This window comes from Gavia stellata, chromosome 5 (assembly GCF_030936135.1).
Source record: "Gavia stellata isolate bGavSte3 chromosome 5, bGavSte3.hap2, whole genome shotgun sequence".
In the NCBI taxonomy this organism is placed as follows: domain Eukaryota; kingdom Metazoa; phylum Chordata; class Aves; order Gaviiformes; family Gaviidae; genus Gavia; species Gavia stellata.
Window position 1 is genome coordinate 57,277,203 of NC_082598.1, and position 23,488 is coordinate 57,300,690.

The window sequence follows — 23,488 nt, forward strand, 5'->3', positions numbered from 1 at the left end:
TTTTATCAGCGTACTCAGAAAGGTCCATTAATATGAAAGTTTCACTTATGTCAAATTGCTACTGAAACAGTCTGGAAAGGCATCTCATCCTAGTTGCCCTCAGTTTCTGGTTTTTTTTTTTACTTCCTTTGAACAATGCTTATAAAAACCCTTAGCACTTACATCCGGAATAAAACCAATTTCATTAAGGTGGTTACTCAGCTCTGGATCATGGAATGCAATCATCTGGGAAAACACCGTCAGGTATTCTGAAATGACAAGCAAATTCAAGATCATTGTCAAAAACACAAGCCACCACATGCTGCTAGATCACAATAGAGCTGTAGAAAAGGAAGAACACTAATTTTTTTCATTTTTTTTAAAACCTACAATAAAACCTCTAGTGAACACCACTACTGTCCTCCTTGTCACTATTACATTCAATACAGAGGACGAAACGTTTAATTTCTCTTCCTTAGTACTTCTCAATTTGGATTTTCAACAATGGTTTACTTGGTTCATACTTGGGCTGTGGTGTGTGTTTGACATGCCATGTTAAAGACTTTTCAGTATAAGCCAAAGATACTGATGGAAGCAAATTAGGACAAGACTGTTCCAAGGATTTTTAAGATCCAAACTGTTTTAGAGATACACAAAGTTTATAGTCTTTAAATTATATTGTGTGGTTTCTTTTCTACAAAGTTAAATTTTGTAATCTGGAAGCTGAGGTTTTAAGGCAACTGGGCTTTAAGGTTACCGTTTCTATGATCAGTAACATCTTAATTTGTATTTTTTGGAACAGATAAGGAAAAATACTTATAAATACTTGTAAAAGATAAAAATTTATTACATCTTCAGCATGGCACATTAGGCTGACGGGTACAATTTCATTAAGTTGTCCAAATAAAACTTGCTTTTAATCGGAAAAGAAGCAGACAGGAGAACACAGACACTGACAGACTTCTCTCTCTTTGTTTTGTCCCCCTCAGAATTTTGTCCACACTGTAATATGCTTTGTTAGAAGGAAGATGAAGAGGCAGTAACATTGCAATTTTGTAACAGATGGCAATTCCTTTTCCTCCATGCTCCCAAGAAGAGAGCAATTAGGGCCTAGACAGCTAGTTAAGGGGAGGAAGAGAGACAGAGAAATGTCTCCCAGATCAGAACATGCTGACATCTCAATGCTCCACAGACTACTGCCCCCAAACACCAAGTCCACACAGATCCACAAACTAGCCATCCAGAGCTGCCACTGCATACTTTAAAGTCTATTGTAAGGACTAGATGCCTACTACTGTCTCTCTTGGGAAGAGCAAATAACTCCCTATTACTCAGTTTGTCTTCCTCCCTGAAGTGGCAAAACTAAATTCCAATTCCACTGCTAAGCAGCACAGATGTGGCTCTGCTGGGATAATTCCACGCATAGACACCGCTATTTAAGAATAGAAGTGGGTCTAAACAGTTGTTTATAAACTCCTACCTTACTTAAATCTTGATTATCTACACTCAGGTTAGCTCCTCTCAGGTTAAGCCAGCAAGTTAAGAATGACCACTCTGTAAAATAATTCTATTTGGACTAGAAATTTTAAAAGCTGATTCTGCCTCAGGAGGACTGATAAACATGCTCTCTCACTATAAGAACACAAGGGAAACAAGCCACAGTCCTACTGCAAATTATATTTGAAAGGATGCCTAATTCTCCAAGGTAAGTTGCAATAAAAATTAAGACCTCTTGAGCCTACTTCAGAATTTCACAACTTTTGCTTCAAGCTTGCAAAGACAAAGCCACAACACACTAAACCTCTTAGGAGGTTTCTGGCATCTTAGGAGTGCCAGCCTCTCCCCTCGGATACTGCATCTCTGTTATGCCACAGATGCCCTGGCAGGACTCAGCTGCAGGGTTAAGTGGGTAAACAGACCCATGCTCAGTTCTGTGTCACCAAGGCCAGATTGCTTCGGAGCTACTCACATATCTCACGTTTTCTCAGTTTCAAGCCAAAGTTACTCTTATTCACATCCATATAAGTTCGGGACGTAACTGAATCATGCCTTAAATTCCTACCACACTACATGATAATAATTTAGAAAAAGTGCATCTCTAAGGTGCATCTTACATCAGTTTTATTTCACGAAACAGCCAGTAATCACAAGTCAGGTATAGCAAACCAGTAATCCTACACATTCCTCCGTATGCTGATGAAAACAATTGCACAATTAGCTTCCCTGAAGCACATTTATTTTAAAAATTAATATTTCTGCCCATGATGGTTCTCTACAGATATACTACAGGATGATAAATACCATCTTTATTTGACTAGCCAGTCTCATGAAATATAATTATTGTGTGGGATTACATGGTTAATTAAGGGTCTATTGAAAACACACAAATCTTCACAAAATGTATTGCTTAGATCCAGCCAATTGCTGTTGGTTGGAATTTTATTAGATTTTATTAGTCTTACATAATTGGGCATTCCATACCCAAACTGCTTTAACTGCTCTTGCTTCCTATTTCATGGAAGGAAATACATCTGATAAACTTAGGAAAAAACACCTGTCTCCATTGTATAGGACAAGCTCAGAAATGAGGTATGTTGAACTCTGCAGTTTGAAAGATTCCTCTTGTCCACCCCTACATGGAAAACACAAAGAAGCTAAGAAGCTAAAATTGCAGCAGACAGTTAAATGACACATTCTTAACACTTCCTTTCAACCCAGTAAAGCAGGGAAGTTAGACAGAATTTTCCTTTAAAACTGTATTTACACATTGCTGTTTGACACATGACCCTAGAAAGGATTAAGTCAGAATCCTGAAAAATCCTGAAAGGCTCAGTCTCCCCGAGTCCTTGATGATGCCAGATGTTGCACAGGAACTCAGGAACGCCTACACTACTTTGGTCCACAGAATCCTATTAACCTCTGTTTCTAACTTTGGCTGATACATATTTTTGTAAAGCCCCTTAGAAGTAACATCAGGAACTCTAGAGAGCAAAAGTATTATTTTATGGAAAAGCATACCCCCTTGAGAAAAGTCTTTACCAAGCTATTAATCTTTAAGTCTAAATCAGTTGCCTCCACAGGAGCATCTAGTATAATATACTACTTTTTTCATCTTTAGATCTTTACTGCCCCTTTTTTTCCAGCAAGCAAGCACTCTTTCTTTACAGACAAAAAGGATGCAAACAAGTTCTCTGAATCGTTTTTCCAAACTGTTATTTTACATATTCAGTTCATAACACCTCTTACCCATTGTCTTTCATATGTAAAGTGTCCTAACCACTGTGTTCTCTCCTTACGTTAGCTCTCTCCCTATCATTCAATACGTAACTGCTTTTCTAATTTTTTTTTATTGATCAGTTCTTAATTTCCTTTCATTTTTTGAAGACAAAAAATGATAGACACCATTTCTAAGTTGAGGAGTTTCACAAGTTATATACAAAAGAATTTCTTTAAAAGAAATACAACGACAGCAAGCCATGCTGAAACCCAGTATTCAATAAACACTCACAACTGCTTGCAATTAAAAGCATTCGTTACCACCTGTTTTTTTTAAACTACTGATGGCTTTTCAAACAGCTTCTTTTGGTTTTCAAAAACTGTCTGCAAGACAAATTATCTTTCCAACACAGACTGCACCAAAAGGGCTTTCTAGGTCTAAACAATTCCTTCTTCATGTTTCCATGAAATTTACAATTAATTTTCAAGTAGAACAGACTTTTACCTCCCAGCTATTGTTTTAATTTCCCTGAGTTACCTATACAGTTGTTGAAGACTGAACTATGGAACATTATTCCTCAGGGTTCTCCAACTCCTGTCCTGTATGGAATGACATTATCTCCTGTTCAGTAAGAAATTCCCTTCGAATCCCTACTCTATGAATACCGTAACTTCCATTTTCTGAGGAGTCCCTAGTTTGTACTGTTCCTCTTTATTTTCCCTCACTGTCAAAATAGCTCCTGTAACAGTATGATTTTGATCACCTGAAGGGTAGGCCTTTACAATCTAACACTAGAAAGACTATTTCCTCATTTTACCACGTTGCATGATCAACTGACTCTTACCTTGTATTTTTGGGTTTGGGTTTTTGTGTGCGGTTGGGTTTTTTCTCCTGCCTGAATCTTTACCCACTTATTTTGTTCCTATTTTTCTCGCACAACTGTTGCTCTTATTTAAAATAAAGCTTTTGAAAGAAATAGGTGGGTATTCCTACAATGTGATTCTAATTGTGTTCCAATTTTACAACCACTTGAAAAAAGTGTATTTCTATATCCAGAAATAATTCTACTTCTCTTAGAACTAAAAAAAAATAAAGTGACTTACTTACCTTGAATAACATGAGAATTATCCTTCAGAAAGAAGTTATACAAATACTTGGGGATAAAAGCAGACATGCAGGCATATGCCAGAGCTGAAAGAATTAGAAAAATGGATGCAACTACAGAGGCAGAAACATAAGTACACCTAAAAAAGTTCATTATTAAGCAGATAATAAGCATAAATACTTAAATTAATCTATGTATAAAAATTACTGTAAAACACATAAAATGGGCACATTCCTCATTAAAGAATTTTAAAAGCTCCTAAAAAAGTCTCCTTCTGTCACTGACTAATCAATATGAAGCTGGCTGGACCTGACCTGCTCCCAGCTTATTTCCATACTTCTCAGTGATAAAGCAACGAGGTGATGTTTGGAAAGTCATGGTGATGTTTGTATCAAAAAGTGAACATCCCTGGATGAATAAAATTTTAGAAGACATAGTTTCAGACAACTGCATTGTTGCAGTCTTCTGGGTTTTCTCCTATAGAACTTAAACCCAGTTTATGCCCCGTCAGACTCGCACCTCATCTCTTACTTCAGGTCAGAGACTAAAGACGATAGAATTCAGAAGAAAAAACACAGAGTGGAATATAATTAAAAATACTCTCAAAAAGATGGACAAAAACATCTTAAATTTCTCAACGGCTCATCACATACATACCAAATAGAGATTAGAGGGTAGAAACTTAAGTGTTTATCCCCTTGATTAATTCCTGGGAACTTGACCGAGAGACAATCTATTGTAACACAATTCTTAGCGATTCTTAGCCATGGTGCTAGACCACAGATACAAAAAAGAAGTACACATTTGTTGTAAATTGTCCAAAGACAAGAAATATAATTTTGGAATTTTCTAAGAAAACATCAAATTCATAGCAAATATGACATAGGATCATATTATAAATGAATTCTGTGTTACAACTTTTCTAGCCTTGAAACCGCTTTTTCAGTATCTGAGCCAAATGTGTACAATTAAGTTTGTAAACCAGAACACAAAATTTTACGTAATTCACTACTATTATATTTTGCTTCCATGGGAAGGAAACCAGGTTCTATCAAACTGTATAGGAACACGTCCAAGAGCAAGAAAAATCTATTGAAATATTTAAATTAGTATGCACAGTAGGCATAAAAGGAGTCATTGTTCTAAGAAACTAGTTTTCCCACATACACAACTTACATAAAGAAAGCCAGGTGCAAGAGAACAGAAGATTGGACTAGACCTATTCTGAACAAATCACATTCTAAGAAGATAAAGGCCACATATCCAAAGCTGGTCTGATAAGCTTTTAGGCATTTAAAACCATCATCAGCTTTTCTGAATAAAGCTAGTCTGACAGGTTAACAGGTTAACAAATAATGCATTCACATTAAACAAGGCTGAACGACAGCTTCACTGAAAAAGACAAGTACTAGAGAAGCATTTCTTGCTTTTCTATAATCAAGGTTATTTGTGCTTTTTATTATATATCCATTATTGCACTTGGCAATAAAGACAGGGTTTGAACCCCTGCTTGAACAGCAGTAGACCACATACACTTTTAAAAAAAACAATCATTTCTTTTGACCTGTGGCAACAAGAGCTTTAAAATTCATTTGCAGCTACAGAAAGTTTCCATCTCTAAGTGGGTGCACACACATCGTCTACAACTAGATACAGATGACAGGCTGTGCTTCCCCTTCACCCCCAGCAGAAAAAGGTACTCACCTTCATTGTTAAAATTCAAGTACAGAAATGGTGCACAGAGAGAGTCAAGACCTAGAGAGAGAACAGCCATGAAGAAACAGCATAAAGACCTCATTTATTGTAATGCACAAGGTAAATTCATTAACTTATCATGAAAATTTGCACACTTGATACTGATTATAATTCTGCTATGTCAGGCTTCACATGTAATGCTGAGAACAACTGTGAAATCAATGCATGAAAATAGGGAGGATTTCAAATCGTTGAACTATAATGCTGAATTGATTATTGTGCCAAGGCTTTCAAGAAATGCAATTTACCATCCCAAGAACTCACTCAGTAACTTCTACAGTTTTACCTTAGAACTGAACAGTAAGCAACAGACTTTTTTTTTTTTTTTTTGAAATAAAGTGACTGAAACTTAAGGAGAGTATATAAGAAAGAGTGGGGCAATTTTGCATTACAAATTAAATATAAATTATTAGGATCTAAATTTGCAATAACCCACAGATTCATTCTTCAAAAGACACAGAAAGGAAAGCACTCAAAAAAAGCTTACATTGTGGGGGCAAGAGGGGGAGGTATTTTTAAGTCAGCCATAGCTTTCCAGTTAATTATCTGCCCTTGCCAACTAGTCAAACTCACCTTGCCAGTACACCAAATCAGGATGGGAAACAACCCAGGCCTTCAATACACGTCTGAACTTTGCATGACCCTCTGGTGATGACAACAATTCATCATACTGATGGCAACGAGGAATATCAACTTCAATCTGCACCACAACCGAGCATATAATATAAAGAGAAATCAGGATAAGTGGGGTAGTACTACAGCAATCTTGCAACACTAAAGGTGGAAGTCAGCCAAAGAATGTAGGTCAGACCACCATCATAAACACAATCTGCTTCCTCCATCACTCTTGAAACCAAAACTGCAAGGGGACAGGGGACTCTTAACAGCCCTGTCAAAGACTAAAAATAGAGATTTTTTTCTTTTTCCAGATTCACATATTTAAAAGGGTTCTAATCCTTGAAAAAGGCAGAAAGCAGATTACAGCTATAGTTTTTTCTGACCCTATTTTGCCAAGATTCTTGCTACAGCCTGAATAAGGTTAGGGAAGAGGGAGAACCCTTTTAGTATTATCAGCCATATCTGCTGTAATGGGCAAATGACTGCGACTGGTGAAAAAGATATTCGCACTACTTGAAGCGACAATATTTGATAACACTGGAAGTCTTACTTGTCTGTCTGTAGGAATTGGTGTGTCTTTATCAATGGCATCATATTTTGCTTGTATGGCACCCTAAATGTGGAAGAAGCATATTTGAATTTAGAAAGCCCGTACTAACATAAATGCATATTACAATGTACACACTGATACACAGAAGCTGACTATTTTTGTTAGGTGCTTTAGTTAGGAACTTTTTTGTTCCTATAAAAATTTCCCAAAGTACAGAAAATTCTGACAGCTGAATTTTACGAAAACTATCTTTATTCTGTTATAATTCAGGACATACAGTATGATCTTCAGTGATTTTTAGTTGTTTATGCAGAAAGCTATGTACTTGATAGAGCTTGCCATTATCAAGTTAAGAGATGCTCTCAATTTAAGTTCAGTACTTACCTCAGCCACAAGCAAGTGGCTTTCAGCATCATCTCTATAAAGGCATTGAATCCAGCTGCCTGTTAATTAATATTGATATTACCAGCATACACTATTCTTAAGTAGCCTGTCCTTGCATGAATTCCAAGACATCTTAATGTTATGGGACAGGGGAACACCACCTGCATTGTACAGATGGTAAGCTGATGAAGCGCGAGAACCAACTCATCTCCCAAGACCCAGGCTACAACCCTGCCCAGCAGTTGTTCTTTACCTTTACAGCGTTTTTTTTGGTTCTATTATACAGCACTCAGCAGATCACGTCCTAAGCTAAAGATCTGTTATCTATAGGAACCTCTCTGCTGCACTACTGCAGATTGCAAGCAGGGTAGAGGCAACAGCTGGGTAGTCAAGCAATCTTTGTGAGGAGTCCTCATTTCTGAGACGTTCCTTTCTAGTCCTTTGTCCGAAAGGGTTAAATTTAATTTACTTATTCTCCAGTCTTTGGAGGAAGTACATCGATTGGTAGGTGAGAAAAATACATTTGATATGTTTTACCCTGTTTTGCCCAACTATTGCTGACTGGAGAAGGATTCTAACTGCATTTGTCAAAAATATTGAAAATCAAAACAAGAAAAACCTGTTAACTACCAATTGTATTTAAACAATCTAGCAAAATTTGGCTGTATGGGTAGTATTTTTCCATCCCACAATCAAAATTAAAGGCAGTCAAGTTTACATACATTCTTTGAAATCAGATAATATTAGAGACAAGAAGCAAGTTTCTCTGAACACTGTCTTTGCTCACACAATTTCATGACTCATTTTGTTTGAAATTTCAGTAATTCTATCTGCCAAATACTCAAATCCATTCCAGCTTCCCTGTCAATCCCATTCCTATCCCCTTCCCACCCCAGTCAGTACTGGAACTTCTTCAAATGCCCTCCCATTACCCTTACCTCAACACCCAACAGGGCTGCCCAGGTTATGCCTCTCAGAAGAGGAGGGATGTCAACCCGGGCTTCTTTCCAAATTTGATTTTTCTTATATGGGTAGGCCTTCAAAGAGAAGAGATTAACAGCAAAAAATTATACCATGTAACTGAAACAATTCAAACCCCAATCCTGGGACGGACTTTCCCCCAAAGGACAAATGCTGTCAGCCTGAACAGTGAATGCAAGTTTTACAAGTAAATTTCATTCCTAACTGGAAAGCCTATAGGAAAGACTACTGTTCGATGGTAAAAACACCCACTCCTCATAAATGTATTCCTGTGCTTTGGTATATACTGGTTATATAAATTTACTAACACGAAATAAATTTTTATTATAAGTTTTTTCTTCATTATGTTTCTTTTCATACTATGTCTCCAACGTTGTTTTATTAAACATTTCTAGATTATACCTTCCTAAGTACTGCACTTGATGCGCATCAGCTCTCTCTCGTTCTTAAGCAAGAACCCATCTCTCTGCATATATGTAAATTAGGGACTGGTATTTCCCCCCCTCAGTATAAACCCCGTATTTCTAACATGGCACTGATACAGTAAAGACTGGTATTGTTTTCAAGTACCTTACTGCTTGGAAATGCAGAAAGGTTACAGGAACATCTATACCTATAATAGCTTAGTCTGTTATGAAACAAACCATTTCTTCAGTAAATAACAGGTATTTGCAGCAGCTCCATTTTCATGTGCATACATGAAAATCCACTTTTATATTCATCACTACTGAAAAGACCTATTTCTCATATTTTTATTTTCAACCTTCTTACGCTTCTGTAGGGTTTTCTTCCCCCTTTCCCACTGTGGTCTCTTGTATCTCTGCTTCCTTTTTCAATTATTCAGTCCTTTAAAATCCTCTAATTAACAGACCAAATCCAATTATCCAGCATCAGAAAGATTCCATACCTTCAACAGCCTGTCAAACAGGACAATTCTATTTAGCTGGTATTCTGTGTCCCTCTCCCGAATGATCAGAGGAAGACTAGCAGCTGCAGACAGCTCATTACTACTGTTTGAATGAGGTAAAGTTGACTGCCTGGAAAAAGAGTTAGGACAGTAGTAGTGAACAGCAAGAAATACAAATCACTGTGAAAAAAATTAATATTCTGTGATGCATTTCTGAATCAGAAACAAGTATAAATGAATAATTTTGAATATCCAGCACGAACAGTTCATTCATTTCAGAACAGAGAAACAGGCTAGGACCCTCAGTTTGGTGTCAGGGCCCAAAGTCCCCCAGTGCAGAGTGCTTATCAGCTCCCGTTGACTTTAAGAGCCAAACAAGGACATGTTAGGTTTGCTTTTGGAAGACAGTTGTGTCCAGCTGTGCAGTGTACCACTGAAATAAAACTAGTAACTCAAAATTCAGTCCCTTATATATGTACAAACTTACACACACACTTACTCATCTTCAAGCAATGGATAAAATGCTTCCCCACCAACATCTTTCAGTCTCTGAAATGAAGAATGAAAATAATTCATTATCAGAATGCTGCTCAGAATTCAAGTGGAAATATTTAGTGGAAAACTATTAATTAGCAATTCATTTGCCAAATTTAGCAGCTTGCCTTGAGACCTAAGCATCAGCTCAATCCTCCATCAGCAAAGAAACATACAGCCTTTAACGCTAAAAACTTTTGCTAATGCAGGCTTTTTGAGTTGATGGAAGTTCTTCTGCCTGAAGATAACACTCATTTCATTGATAAACCTATTTCCACGCAAAAGATAGCTTCTATGGGCCATGGATTAACAAATCAATAGTATTACATAGATCTTTTTCTTTCCCTTGTTTTTCTACATGGACTTCCAATCCAAGTAGCTGCAAAGCAACTGCAGAACTTTGTTTTATGTTTTTAATCACTTCAAGAGTTATGCAAATTTGAGTTCCTTTTATAGTGGCACCATCTGAAAGCTACACAGAAATACAGACACTCTCTGGAAAGGTGACAGACAAGCATGCCTGGACTTTTGCCTGAAGTTTTCAGACATCTTTGGTGCATTGTGATTAATGTTTAATACCATCCTCCCTGCAGTGCTCTGTTTTGCAGTTCAATCTCTAACTTAAAGGCATACGGCACACAGCCTGTTCCTCCTGGGACTGACAGAACAGTTCATTCTCAGTTCATTCAGTACTGATTCTCTTTTGATTATAAGCATCATGCTCTGCTCTATGAAAGGTGTTTGAAGAATTGCATAAGTTCAAAAATTTATTTCAACTAACACTGCAAGATTCAAGCTTGTATCTTTCCTAAAAATGAAACTTCAGTATATACTTATCTGTTGCTGTATTTATAGAAGTAGGTAGCAATATCCAAAATTACAGATTAAAAAGTTAAAAAAAAAAAAAGCCTTAAAAGCTGCCCTTTTGTAGGAACAACAATAGGAGCTGCAGTGCGTATTACCTTTAAAATAGTTGTTGCATATTCTTAACCTCCCCACCACTCCCCAAATCCCATCAACCAAGCAAACAAAATAAAACATTCTTTGGTCTGTTTTCATGCATTTGTGTGAAATAATGCAAAGTTCTACTGAAGAAATATGTTTACATAGTATTTGCCATATTGCCCACAAAATTAAAGTAATGGTGGCAGAGATCAAGACTTCCTTTCTGTATTAACCCCTGTAATCATATGGAAACGTTTTTTATAAAGACTTTGAAAGAATTGCATTCACTACTATAAAAAGCAAGCTGCAAACAGTGCAGCATGAATTTTTAATTCTACAGCAATAAAGCTCTACATGTACAAAGACGTGCGAACAATTAAAACATTTCAGTGATATATGAAGTAAATTTGTAACTGATCATTGTATCAGGCAAAATTATGAGTTATCACTTGTTGATTTTTCCATCGAAAATGGAAGAAAACTGCATTACTGCATTTTGGCAAAATGCTTTAAGTGATCTTTTGAACTAGTTGTTTCATAGCTATATATTCCAAAGATTTTTAATTAACTACTGGAAAGTTGGCATCCAGCTTTAAGACTTTAATGAGCTACAACTGAATTGAGTTGATCTTTCCTTTGAATATTGTGAGCCACCTCCAGACAGGACTTAAAGAATGAAAGAAGACACTCACTGTCCAATTAATTTAGCAATCGTGGAGAATATCAGGCACTACAGAACTATTTGGGCTACACCAGAACAAAGCAGGTAACAGAAATAAGGAAAGGAAGGGACACAAAAGAGGGATGGAGGAACAGAAGATAAATTTAGTAAGCTTTTGCAGACGAAGTGATTTAATAGCATAAATCAGAACCTGACTCGGCCACCAAGAAGCGTTCTCTTGGAATCAATAACACTGTCATTTGTAGGAACAGCAGTAGGAGCTGCTGTTCCATATTCCCTTTAAACAAATGTTTCTGCAGTGAAGACATAAGAACAAGTGCACAATATTTTTCTCACGTTTCGGAGTTGGCACAGAGACAAAGTCACAGTTGTGTCATCTAGGAGGGAACTTCTATCTCGTCCTTGCCCAAAGCTCTCACCATCTTCCAATAAAAAGCTTCAAAAGGGAGGAGGAAAAAAAAAAAAAATCAGGTCATTTTATAACAAGACTTAAATTAGAAAAAAATAGAAAATTCTTACATCTATCAGTTTCCTCTTTAAAACAAAATACTAGCTCTTAGAAGTATACTGTATTGACTCTGCATGGCGTGAAACCTGCTATCGAGGGAACATACAATCACCTTAAATTATTCAAACAGTTTTTGCTGTAAAAAGGCACATTTCAGTTTTTCTGTAACTTTGGTTTGCACAGAAAGGAAGAGTAATGAGATATGGGATTAATATTCCCTTTTATTCCTTGATGTGGCACAGCCCAGGACTGCCATTTATTGTAAAAAGCAAAAAATATTGTCACATGAAAGCCATTTCCCACCACGACAAAAACCAAGCAGAAGTCTGACCCAGACCTTTTCTGTTGCAGTCCATCTAAGGGTACAAATGCATCCAAGAAAGAGTATACACAAATTGTCTGTTTGGTGATATTTTTAAAGCAGACAACATGAAATTGATTTCCAGAAATTAAGCTAACATTCTCAGTATCACTTAAAAGATGGAGTTAGATTGCATTTTTGAAATTAACACCTCATCTTCAAGATAGATAGTATGCTGAAAAATGTTTTCCCCTCATAATTCAAAAGCACATGCATTCACCTATGGGTACAGAAATAGGCAAAATTTTGCCACCAAAATATCACTTAAAATCCAGCTCCACCTTTTTTTTCCCCCCCCAAGATATTGCATCTTGGCTGTACACTGACTTCATGTGTTTTTAAAACCCAGAATGAGCAAATTGATCTATATGGACACATTATAATGCTTATTAAGATCAGATTGTAGGATTAAAACTTGAATATACTACATAAAATTGCAGTGGGTGCAGCAGTAAGATAAAAGTAGTAATGACTAAAATGCTGTTACAGAATTGTAAGTCATAAAACTAAGCATTTAAAAAAGTAATCAGTGGATCTGCTGAATAATTGGGTTGACCATTCAGCACTGCTGCTCTGCAAAAGGGAATTCAGAATGTGAGAATTTGCTACAGAAATTATTAAATTAAATTACAGTTTACAAATACGCTGTTGAAGCACAGTGAGCCATTTTTACTAAAACTTAATGTTACTGGAAAGCGTGTCAAATTTAGGGAGTTCCAGTTCAGTATTTCACACTTCACCTATATTTCTTCATATTTCAGAAAGCAATATGAGTGCAGGCAGGCAACAGATATAAGGCATTCAAATAATGCCTTAATTTGGGTAATAGGTGAAGTGACATGATTTCCTGTTGTTCAAGAATGCTACTTTCAATATTTTTCACACATACAGGTCTTGAAACTAAAAACCAAACCAAAATATTCTCTCAGAATCACTGGCTTTCTCCATCCGTCCTCCTTTCCCTTAAAGTCCTTCTTTCTTACTTGGGAAGCGTGCAGACAGGTGGCTTTGATCGAATGATTTCCTTGTTGACAAGTTCTTTCTCCAAGTCTCCTCCAGCCAAACACCAGAGATAATAAACCTCTTCAATTGATCTTTCTGCTAGGTAATCACTATCTTCATCTATTAGGAGAAACCACGTAAAAATTAATTACAGCTTTTTAGGCAGCTTGTATTTCTTCCTACCACTCTAAACACATATTGTTGAAAAAAAAAAAAAAAATTATGCTTGAAAGGTCCTAGACCTTAATGTGAAGTTAGAGGAAAAGCGATCTTCCCTTTGCAAGTGCCCTTTAGGAAGATTTAAGGAAAGAGCAGATGGGCAGAAGTATGAAAAAAGCAAATATTTCTGCAGTTTGCCTTGGTGGCAGAAAATATAACCAAGTCGATAAATACACTGAAGTGTGGACTTGTTCTTCCTGCATCTCTTAAAAAAACCAACACAACACAGCGCTAAGAATAAAAATAAGAAACTAGTGTTTCATACTGAGTAGTTGTAATCTATCTTTATACAAGGTATAAAATCTTAGTCTCCAAAAATTGTATAATGAGATTTTCTAAACATGTAGAAATCTCTCAGTTCATCAGAAAAAGTTAAGGAGGACTTAAGAGTGGTAACGCTTTCAGCATACTGTAGTTTTAAACTTAGAAATGTCATCTTTTATTCTAGAATATGACTTCTTTCACAAGGATTTAGTTTTCCAACACTTCCAAAAATCATCTCATGCTATGATTCAGCAGAATCCAATTACCAACACACAACACAATTTAGTTGAAAAAACTACCTTGTACACGCACATGTCCAAATTCTAAAGGCAAAAGATGATACTGATATTCCAAGCTGGACTTGAATACTAATGACAACTACTTATTCCCTGAGGCTGAAGGACAAAATCAGGACGCCCTCCTTTGACTCGCACACATCCCTCAAAACATGTTTGCTCGTATTTGCTCGTACAAGACGGTAGTATTGTAACATTTAATAGTTTTTCTCCAACAAAATGTTCAAAGAAAATGCGAAAACATTTTATTTTCCTTCCCCCTCCAATGACATTTATCCCACTACCTGCTTTTACCTTTACATAATTGACTTATGTCTTCAGGAAGCGTTAAATTAGCACACCTTGGAGAAGATGAGAACAGACCAGCAGGTTTGTGGAAGGGAGGATATACTGAGGATACTTCACTGAACAAACTGTCATGCAGCAATTCCTCTGGAGTTGGCCTTGAATTAAGAAAAGAGAATAAAATACTAAGAGTAAAGTGCTTCCAAAAACATTACATTTCAGCAAGAAACGTCCCCAGTAACAAATATTAGCAAGTTATTTTAAATTATTATTGGATTTCAGGAATTTTAGTAGCAAAAATGTCTAAGTTTTGTTCAATTCATGATGCATAAGCCCAAGTTCAGATCTCACCTTCATTTAATGTACATAGCAACTATTTTATTAATTCCCCTTTAACTCCTTTAAGCAGAGATGGAAAAAAATGCAAATGCAAAGCCTTGATTAAAGAACAAAAGCATACTTCAGTTTTCAGAAGAACGTTGTGGTGAACTGACATAATGAAAAAGTACTTTGAAAGAAGAGATTTGAAGAAAGCAGCCCTAATTCTGGCTACAACAGAGCTATAGTAACCACCACCAACTTCCAGACATGGAATCAGTAAAAGCTGTGAACTTAGAACTACAAATGCCTGAGTAATTTTCCCCCCAAAAACCTCAGATTCAATCTCTAGGTTTTGCACACTTGATTTCTGTCACCCCCCCAATTCTTTTTATTTAAACACTGAAAAGCAACAACCCCAAGAATTTCTTATAGGTAGCACAAATCGTCAGTATTCCAAAAAAGGTTCAGCAACAGGTCTTCTAATTTCATAGTATCCCCAAAGAGTTTACTAGGCGTTTGGACTGAATACTTGCCTCTTAGAAGGTTGGAATGTAAGGCATTTCTTCAGCAGAGCTACAATATTTTCAGAAAGGTCCTGGAACATAAGAAAAATATGGAGGAGGTCTGTTTATTACTGCCCTAATTCAGCAAGCCACTTAGCTCATATTTAACTTTTAACATTTAGGCTATTCCTTTGAGGGCAATAAAATTTCACACCTATACATATGAGGTTGGCTGTATCAGACCAAAATGCCAGGGAAGTAATTCTTCTCACCCCCTCCAACCCTGCATTTGCTTTGGGGGGGGGGAACTGAAAAAATTTGTAATGTATGCAGCTTTTTATTTTTATTTTTTAATTTAGATATTCTGTACCCAGCTTGAAACAATGCAGTACCTGGGAACTCCCTTCTGCTAATAGTCAGAATCCTTTTACACAATGTCTTAAAATATACACACACTAAAATTCAGTGAATAATTTTGGGGGTGGGGAGGAGTTGAACTGTATAAACCTACACTATCAGAATGTGTAAAGTGGACCAGGTAGAAGACTAAATTTCTAGAAATAAAATACTTAGCCCCCAACACTTAAAGAAAAATTATAACTTATTAAACTATCCAAAGAGCATTAACATTTACTGAAATCAACAGTAATTTTAGGAAAGAATGACTATTACCAGTACTGGCTATTGGAAACGTTCTTAGATATGTGTTTAGACTTCAAAATTCTACCTCACACTGCAATACATCAAATGACCCAATAAGTTAAAAATATATGTATGTGAAATAATATGCAACAATAATAAAATGTTTTGGATAAGACGGCACGGAAGAGCACACTAGTTCCACAAACCTTAATAATATCCAGGCAACCATGTTCTTCAGCCAATACAGTTACAATATCATCTACACAGCCTTTGAAAAATAAAAACAGAACAATAAAAAGTTAAAGACTATAAAAAAGTGATAGCAATTAAACAGGATATCAGACAAAACCCCACCCCAATAAAAAGCACTTAACCTTGGCTTTTTATTGACATTGTCACATCACCTGAAAATGAATTCTCAAGAATAGAAATGAAAGTTATTATTATCACCCCTGCAGACAGAAAATTGAAGCCTAAGAAAGTTAAGTAGTACATCTAATTTAAAAGTGAAAATCTTTTTGCAGGCTTAGTAAATCCAGAGTGTCAGTCTCTGCCAAATAAATTAAAACAGTCTTTCCACTTACAAAAAATAAAATAAAATCCCTGAAAGAACTTAAAAATACCTGCATATAGAAGCTCAGTGATTTTCATTTTGTTGCTACTTACAGATAACACTAGCAGTATTTTATAACTTGTTTTCAACATGTTCTTGAGAAAATAATTCCCAAGTCAGGACATGAATGTTTTTCAGGGGATAAAGGTTACCAATAACTTGCATTCAACTTGAAGGGGAATGAAATGCTTCAGGAAGCTTTCTTAACAAATCACTACCAGAACAGTCAGAATTTCAGCACCCAAGCACTAACTGCTGAATGAAAAAGATGTTTCTACTGACAGTAACTAACTTTAACAGTATTACTATTTCCTCTGGATAATACTAACTTACTGATAAAGCTTCAAATTGCAAATTCATGCCCTTCCCCTCCCCGTGGTTTATACATAAACCCCACACGAAATCAAGTTTTAAAACCCACAGTAGTCCCACTTCCAGACTCATTTACATTAAGCAAAAATGCCATGTCTACAGTAATGTTTTATAGTTTGTAGGTGAAGCCAGAAACAAAAGCCTGGATCCAGTAATACGCTTCTCAGCCCTCTTTTTATTTTCTGTCTTCCTATTTGAGTCCTGCTTCTCCCTGCTTGGGATCTGGTACACAAGCACTGCTAGTGCAGGGACAGTTTTCTTTAGTGTCATACAATTCCTAACTCATTTCAGAAACCTTCTGCAACACAAGACAACAAATAACCATCAAAATGGCAACCTTTCCTGAGTATGTTTTTTTATAGTTTGCCCTTACTCTAACATACTCATAGCTCTTTCGCAAAGTTATTTTTCCTGGCACCCACCTCTGTACCTTCCCTAGACAAGCAACCATGCTTCAAATGCCTATTTAATTCTGGAAGTGAAAGCTGACAAAGGTAAAGTGCCTTAGGTCTGAGCATCACAAGCTGACCAGTCTGTAAAGCTCTAACTATAGAACTGTTTGGAAACTTAAAAAATTGATTTTGTGCTACTTACCTAACATAATTATAAATTTCAATCTTTCTGCTATTTCCAAACTCTGGAATAATTTTCTCCCCTAAATGAATAACAAAATCAAATCAACAGTTGAATGCTACTACATAAAAATATTTAGATAGCATACGCACCCATCTATATACAAAGGCAGTGAAATAAGCTTCTACACATGCATTTCAGATTTTGGAAAACTGTCTGTTACAACAGAAAACATTATTTACCCCAACTACAGCAGAAGCAGTTTCATGCCATCATAAAGAAAAAAATCTATCATTTATAACACCTCTTAACGAGAACAAATGCAAAACGAAAAAAAAAACCCGCAAAACAAAGCCCCAAGCTGCCTTAGCAAACCTGGTGGTTTACTATTAATTCAGTAAAAGGCTTTCAAAAATTGTATTTTTTCCAATGTGAGCATGACAAAGGTAATTAAATTACTAAACATGGCAATCATCATAGCTTGTATTATTGCACAGTGCTTTTGAAGTCATCTGAAAATCCCTTTAAAGGTGTTTAAAAAAAGATCATTCTCGCATTTTTAAGAAAATGTACGTATTCAAAAGAATAAATAATGATCTATGAACACTATGCAAATTTACAGAAGAGCAGAATATGCAAAAGACGACTATTTCCAATGTCCCGATCTAATCACTATATAAAACAGGTTCTTGACCATGCAATTGTCTTGCAATTTAGATATATAATGAGACTAAATATCAATACTGAGGGATTTGCTAGATCATACCTCCCTACAGAGTGTCGCTATCTTTGAATGAAAGAAGTCCAGTTTAACATATACAAATAGTAAAGATTATGCTGTCATAATTTATTTCAACTTCGAGAGTCAAATAAGCATTTTCCAAATAAACCCTTAATTCTGTAGAGAAGCTCTTTAAATTCTGGCGATAAGGGAGATTCTCCTTTCTCTTCCTCTCTGGGAAACTTTATTAGTTTTTTATCCTTTCCAAGGAGAATGAGAGCATGACAGCAATGGTTATTTCATGCTTAAAAGCACAATTAAAAGAACAAGTTATCTAGAGAGACTTCTTGGTTCAGAAGCTATTCTTCGCTAAGAATTCAATCATGCAATCACATCATTGTGGCTTAACGGGCAGCTGCCCTTCATGGTTAACACGCACACTTATACCAAGCCAATATGCATCCTGCTCCTTGAACCACCACCAATACTGTCCAGGTAGGAATGCTAACATATTCTGGTATTTGGACTAGGGTGATGGGCAAAGTGTCATTAACCCCATACTCAAGAGCCATCAAGTTAATGTAATAGTCCCCAGGAGTCAGAATTATCCTCTTACATACCATGCAAAGCTCAAATAATATTATACCAAGAGACCACAGATCTGATTTAGGGCCAGAAGGCAGAGGCTTCTCACACTGAGTATGATCACTCGGTTTGACTATTCCCTGTGCAATTACTTCAGGTGCCAGATATGATGGGTACCTAGAAAGATGCAGTAACATTAAGTAATATCCTGTCTGTCCAAAAAACCCCTACCTTTCAGTTACAGTAATCAAAATAATTTTGCATTCTGAGAAACTAAAATTCATAGCAATGTCGATTGTTCTATTTTATTCAGTCAAAATCTACACATCACAGCAAAGTTTCACTCCAATTGCAAAATATATAGCGCCTACCACATAAAAGGACAAATCTTAATCACTAGCTCTGTCTTTTTGTGAGAGGAAATAAAAGCAGCTTTCAAAATAGTATGTCTACGTATCTCAAAGAAAATATATATTGAATTTCAGCACTAGTATATTAAATAAATGTATCCTAGACCCATATTTGGGGGAGGTGGCAGTATTCCCCTCCATTGACAGTGTTCCCATCAAATAACTTTTGAATTTGTTAGAAAAGTAACAAAAGGCGTTGAGAACATACTCTACCTCCTGCTAGATCATTTTAAAATAACATTATCACTTTTTCTGTAACAATTCATAATAATACTTTAAAAGAAAATAATCTGAAATCACCTTTTGAAGGGAAACATCTTTACTTCTTTTGGGCATGTCTTTAAGAATCAGCTCAGCATTTCAATTGTAAATAACATGACACCTCAAAAAACCAAAAAGTGGCCAGGAAACACTGCAAAAGCATGTCACTTTAGCTAGAGTGTAAGATCACTTGAAAATAAATCACAAAATGATAAAGAGACAAGAGGCCTACAGCGGTGTGCAACAGCGAAGCACTGATTGTGCTTTTTCCTCAATTTGAGATTAGATTGTACCTCCAGAATCTGAGTCACAGGCAACTACTAGCATTTGAAGGCAAATCTAGGCAATAAGGAATGACATCACATAGTTACAGTAACATGCTTGCATGGTTGCCATTCTCTGTCTTTCCTTAACTTCACCTGGTCAGATGACCACCTCTTCAGTGACATTATCAGAAGCTTCTGTGTAAGGGGTGTATGCAACAGATAGGAATTAAAACATCAGTCTATAAGAGCCCTGTGCACACAACACATTTTTGAAGATGATTCCTCAAAACATAAATATATTTCCTGAAAAAATACATCCCCAATATATTTGTATTGTGTAGCTACATCCTTACCCTATAGGAAAATCAACATCAACACCTTGAGCAGTCATATGGTAGAGGCCAAATTTAGCCAACTTCACATGTCCCTGAAAAGGAAAAAATAAATGATCAAGTAGCAGAATACAACATTGGAAGAATCTGTGTTTAAGCTAAAAAAAGTCATTTCAAGTTGCATTAGCTGTCAGGAGACAGATACCTATTAAAAAAGTTACCCTCTTACATTTCTGTCTCATCTATTATGCAGAACTCCACTGCAAGTTAATAAGGTGCTTATTTCTAATGCTTTTACTTTCCAAGAGCATTAAGTAATCACCCTGTTTAGAACACACAAGAAAACCAGAACTTTGTAAGTTACAGTGTATTTTCAGTAAATTAAAAAAGGCTTAAACACCCTATTGAACATTTTTCCTGTTTGAAAACTGTTCAAAATCCTGTATGAATCCTAGAACTCCCTCACCTTTTCCATTTACTCAGCTTTGCTCCTCCACTCTTTCCCATCAACTCACTACTATCTTGCTCTCCTTAACTGTATCAACACATACTTCAAACAAACAAGTTTTCCAGGTGCTTGCTTTTATTCTGTGGAGGCAGAAAGTTAACACCAAAACAACAAAAAATAGGCATAGAAGCTAAACTGAGGCACTGATTCTGCTGGATATTGAATTATAACCAGCCAGCCTGCAGATGGTGCAACAGTGAAAGCTACATCAGCAAGCTATTCAAAGTGCAGGGGAAAAGTTTAGAAGTTTATGGTCTCACGCCCCCTTTGTTCTTTTATTGATTTTAGGAGTATCTTAAAATCCTAAAGTACTTTTGCTTGTTAGATCATCATTATTATGATTTTCATTTTTTTACAAGTATATCAAAAATATTGTTCCTTCCTTCTTCCTCTTTTCTTTCTGCCTTCCAAGGGGAGGATCTAGCTATTCTATCTAAACTGAGTAAGAAGAGGAAGGAGAGAAGGGTTATGCACACAGGCTAAGCTCTTTAGTTGTCAGATGAAGCAACTGCTCCGAGTACAACACCAGCTATTAATTTCTCTCAGCTTTTATGAGCAGAACCTGTATTCCACACCGCCAACTCAATAGTCTGTGACAAAAGACTTGACAGACACTGGAATTTTAATAACTTAACATGAACAAAGAAATATGTTGATATCTCAAAAGTCAAGTATCAGATCACCGTGAAACACAGGAGATATTATTAACAGCTAATTAGCCAGAAGAAGTATTTTCCTATTCAAACAACTGGGAAAGTCTTGTAACTAATTACAATGATGACAAGTAGACTTAGATTACCCTCTTAAGAAAAGGGTGAAAAAAGCGGTTTGGGTCAGAAGAAAATGGGAAAAGAGAAAAACAAAATCTGAAATACATTTGAAATTTAGGAAATGGGGGAAAACTGTAGTTAAAAAAAAACCAAAACACCCCCCCCAACCAAACAAAAAAACAAAAACCCAAACAAAAACAACACCTTTTCTGATATGCAGTACTTCCCCCATCAGAAGGACTGTGAATGCCCAATCTCCATATATGACATAGCATGCTACTTGTTGGCAGCTAAAGGAAAAAACAAAAACCAAACAAAACAATAGATTTATTCCTGTAGCTGTACCTTTCGATCCAAAAGAATATTGCAAGGGGAGAGTGCTCGGTGGACCATTCCATGTTTGTTCATATATTGCAAACCTTGCAAAACCTCATATGCTATGCATAAGATCCTTGAAGAACTGCAAAAAAAAAAAAAGATAAAATAACATGTTATACTAAATGTTTCCCCTTTTAATTTGTAAAAATGTAGAGTGTTCCACAGCTATTCCAAACAGAAGTGAGACATTTACAATTCCAGAACAGTTTAAGGGATCAACACTGAATATGGTAGGATATATTCAGCGCCATACACAACTCCTCAATATCCCACAACTAGGTTTCTTCACCCTGAACTGGTCCTTAAAAACAGCAGAAAACTGTGACAAATTATAACATATTCTCTGCAATAGAAACTATCAGATATACCTCAACTACTCGAGGAAAAAAAAATTCCCAATCTGCCTTTTTTTTTTTTGTTCTTCCTAAGTCTGCTATTGATGTTCATAGAAAAGTTCAACTGAACCAAGGTTTTTGAAACTCAGATGTTAACTGGAGCTTATCTAGAAGATAGTGTAGAGGCACAGCTCGATCGCACCTATAGTCTTCGGTCATCTCAACATCTAAAACAAGAAACCAAAAAAGGGCAGAAAACTTCATTTTCAGCACATTTTCTTTACAACCTTGGAAGCATCAACCTTACCTTCTTTGTAAAGAAATGATGAAGTTTACCATCCAAACCACTTTGACATAACTAAGTATTTTGACAGAAGTTACCATTTACTTTACGAACTGATAGCCCTAAAGAGGAGTTTCTGTGAACCAGTGAACAAGAATTTGTACTGAGACCACCAGCATTAGGCTTCCAAAGTGCACCCAAAATAAGAACAAAAGGCACAGATCTAATGTCACCCAGAGAGATTCCTTTTAACTCCTCATTTCCCACCCACTCCCCCTCAGAGCACATTTCAGGTCTATTTTGCAACTTTCTCTCTGAAGACACTGGTTTACAAAATGTCCAGAAAACAAAGCATATCTATTTATAAAGGCCTAACTTTACATCCCCATTTTTTTATTTCATTGATAAGGATAACATACAATAGCATTCTGGACAAGGCTCACCACTTTCTCTTGCTTATTAAAAATTTGTGCAACAGCAAAATGAGGGGGAGCATTACAGACTGGCAAGAATGACAAGCCAACTAGCTGATTAAACACCAAAATTAATTTCTTTATTAAAGCTTCATTAGCTGCTATTCATACCTGTTTAAACGCCAAAACTTTGTCACAAGACTAAATAGCTAGATTTTGACAAAAGCCACAATTTCCAACAAATTCTGAGACTAGGGCAACACAGAAATACTAAAAAGAGCTGTTTTAATAATAGGCCACCATTAAGGTACCTTACATGGAGCCGTTCTCTAGCCTCTAACCTTTTTCCTAGAAGGAGTGCTCTGTACTACTTCACATTAGTTGTGGATATACACTTTTAAGTTAAATTTTAAGCACAAAGGGAATCTATTCTAACATATGTCGCCACAGTGCTGTATCTTAGATCACAGCATTTGGAAGTGATTCTTAAGGTCTTAGCAATTCAACCAAAACCACATGGCTAATAACCACAAAACCAAAACAAAACTCCACAACTATCTCGCTCCTCCCTCACTGGCACTTTTTCTTCCCCATCCCTCCCACCCCCAAG

The 23,488-nt window shown here is 36.3% G+C and overlaps 1 protein-coding gene across 3 annotated transcripts in view; it reads right to left on the reverse strand.

Annotated features, from left to right (window-relative positions):
- The window catches only part of TBCK (TBC1 domain containing kinase), a 107,590-nt gene that overhangs the window by 59,653 nt on the left and 24,449 nt on the right, over positions 1 to 23,488 (reverse strand). Inside the window, exons 3-19 of one of the 3 annotated variants that reach the window (XM_009816854.2) lie at positions 21,815 to 21,929; positions 20,213 to 20,286; positions 19,075 to 19,099; positions 17,638 to 17,698; positions 16,265 to 16,326; positions 15,447 to 15,508; positions 14,602 to 14,750; positions 13,510 to 13,648; positions 11,994 to 12,093; positions 9,996 to 10,045; positions 9,497 to 9,626; positions 8,547 to 8,645; positions 7,225 to 7,287; positions 6,630 to 6,756; positions 6,006 to 6,056; positions 4,304 to 4,387; positions 163 to 248 (exon numbers count right to left, since the gene is read on the reverse strand). In XM_009816854.2, the coding sequence (XP_009815156.2) occupies positions 163 to 248; positions 4,304 to 4,387; positions 6,006 to 6,056; positions 6,630 to 6,756; positions 7,225 to 7,287; positions 8,547 to 8,645; positions 9,497 to 9,626; positions 9,996 to 10,045; positions 11,994 to 12,093; positions 13,510 to 13,648; positions 14,602 to 14,750; positions 15,447 to 15,508; positions 16,265 to 16,326; positions 17,638 to 17,698; positions 19,075 to 19,099; positions 20,213 to 20,286; positions 21,815 to 21,929 (1,477 nt within the window). Of the gene's footprint in view, positions 1 to 162; positions 249 to 4,303; positions 4,388 to 6,005; positions 6,057 to 6,629; positions 6,757 to 7,224; positions 7,288 to 8,546; positions 8,646 to 9,496; positions 9,627 to 9,995; positions 10,046 to 11,993; positions 12,094 to 13,509; positions 13,649 to 14,601; positions 14,751 to 15,446; positions 15,509 to 16,264; positions 16,327 to 17,637; positions 17,699 to 18,957; positions 19,100 to 20,212; positions 20,287 to 21,814; positions 21,930 to 23,488 lie in introns of all 3 variants that reach the window. The other 2 variants (XM_009816853.2, XM_009816855.2) reach the window with 2 other exon arrangements.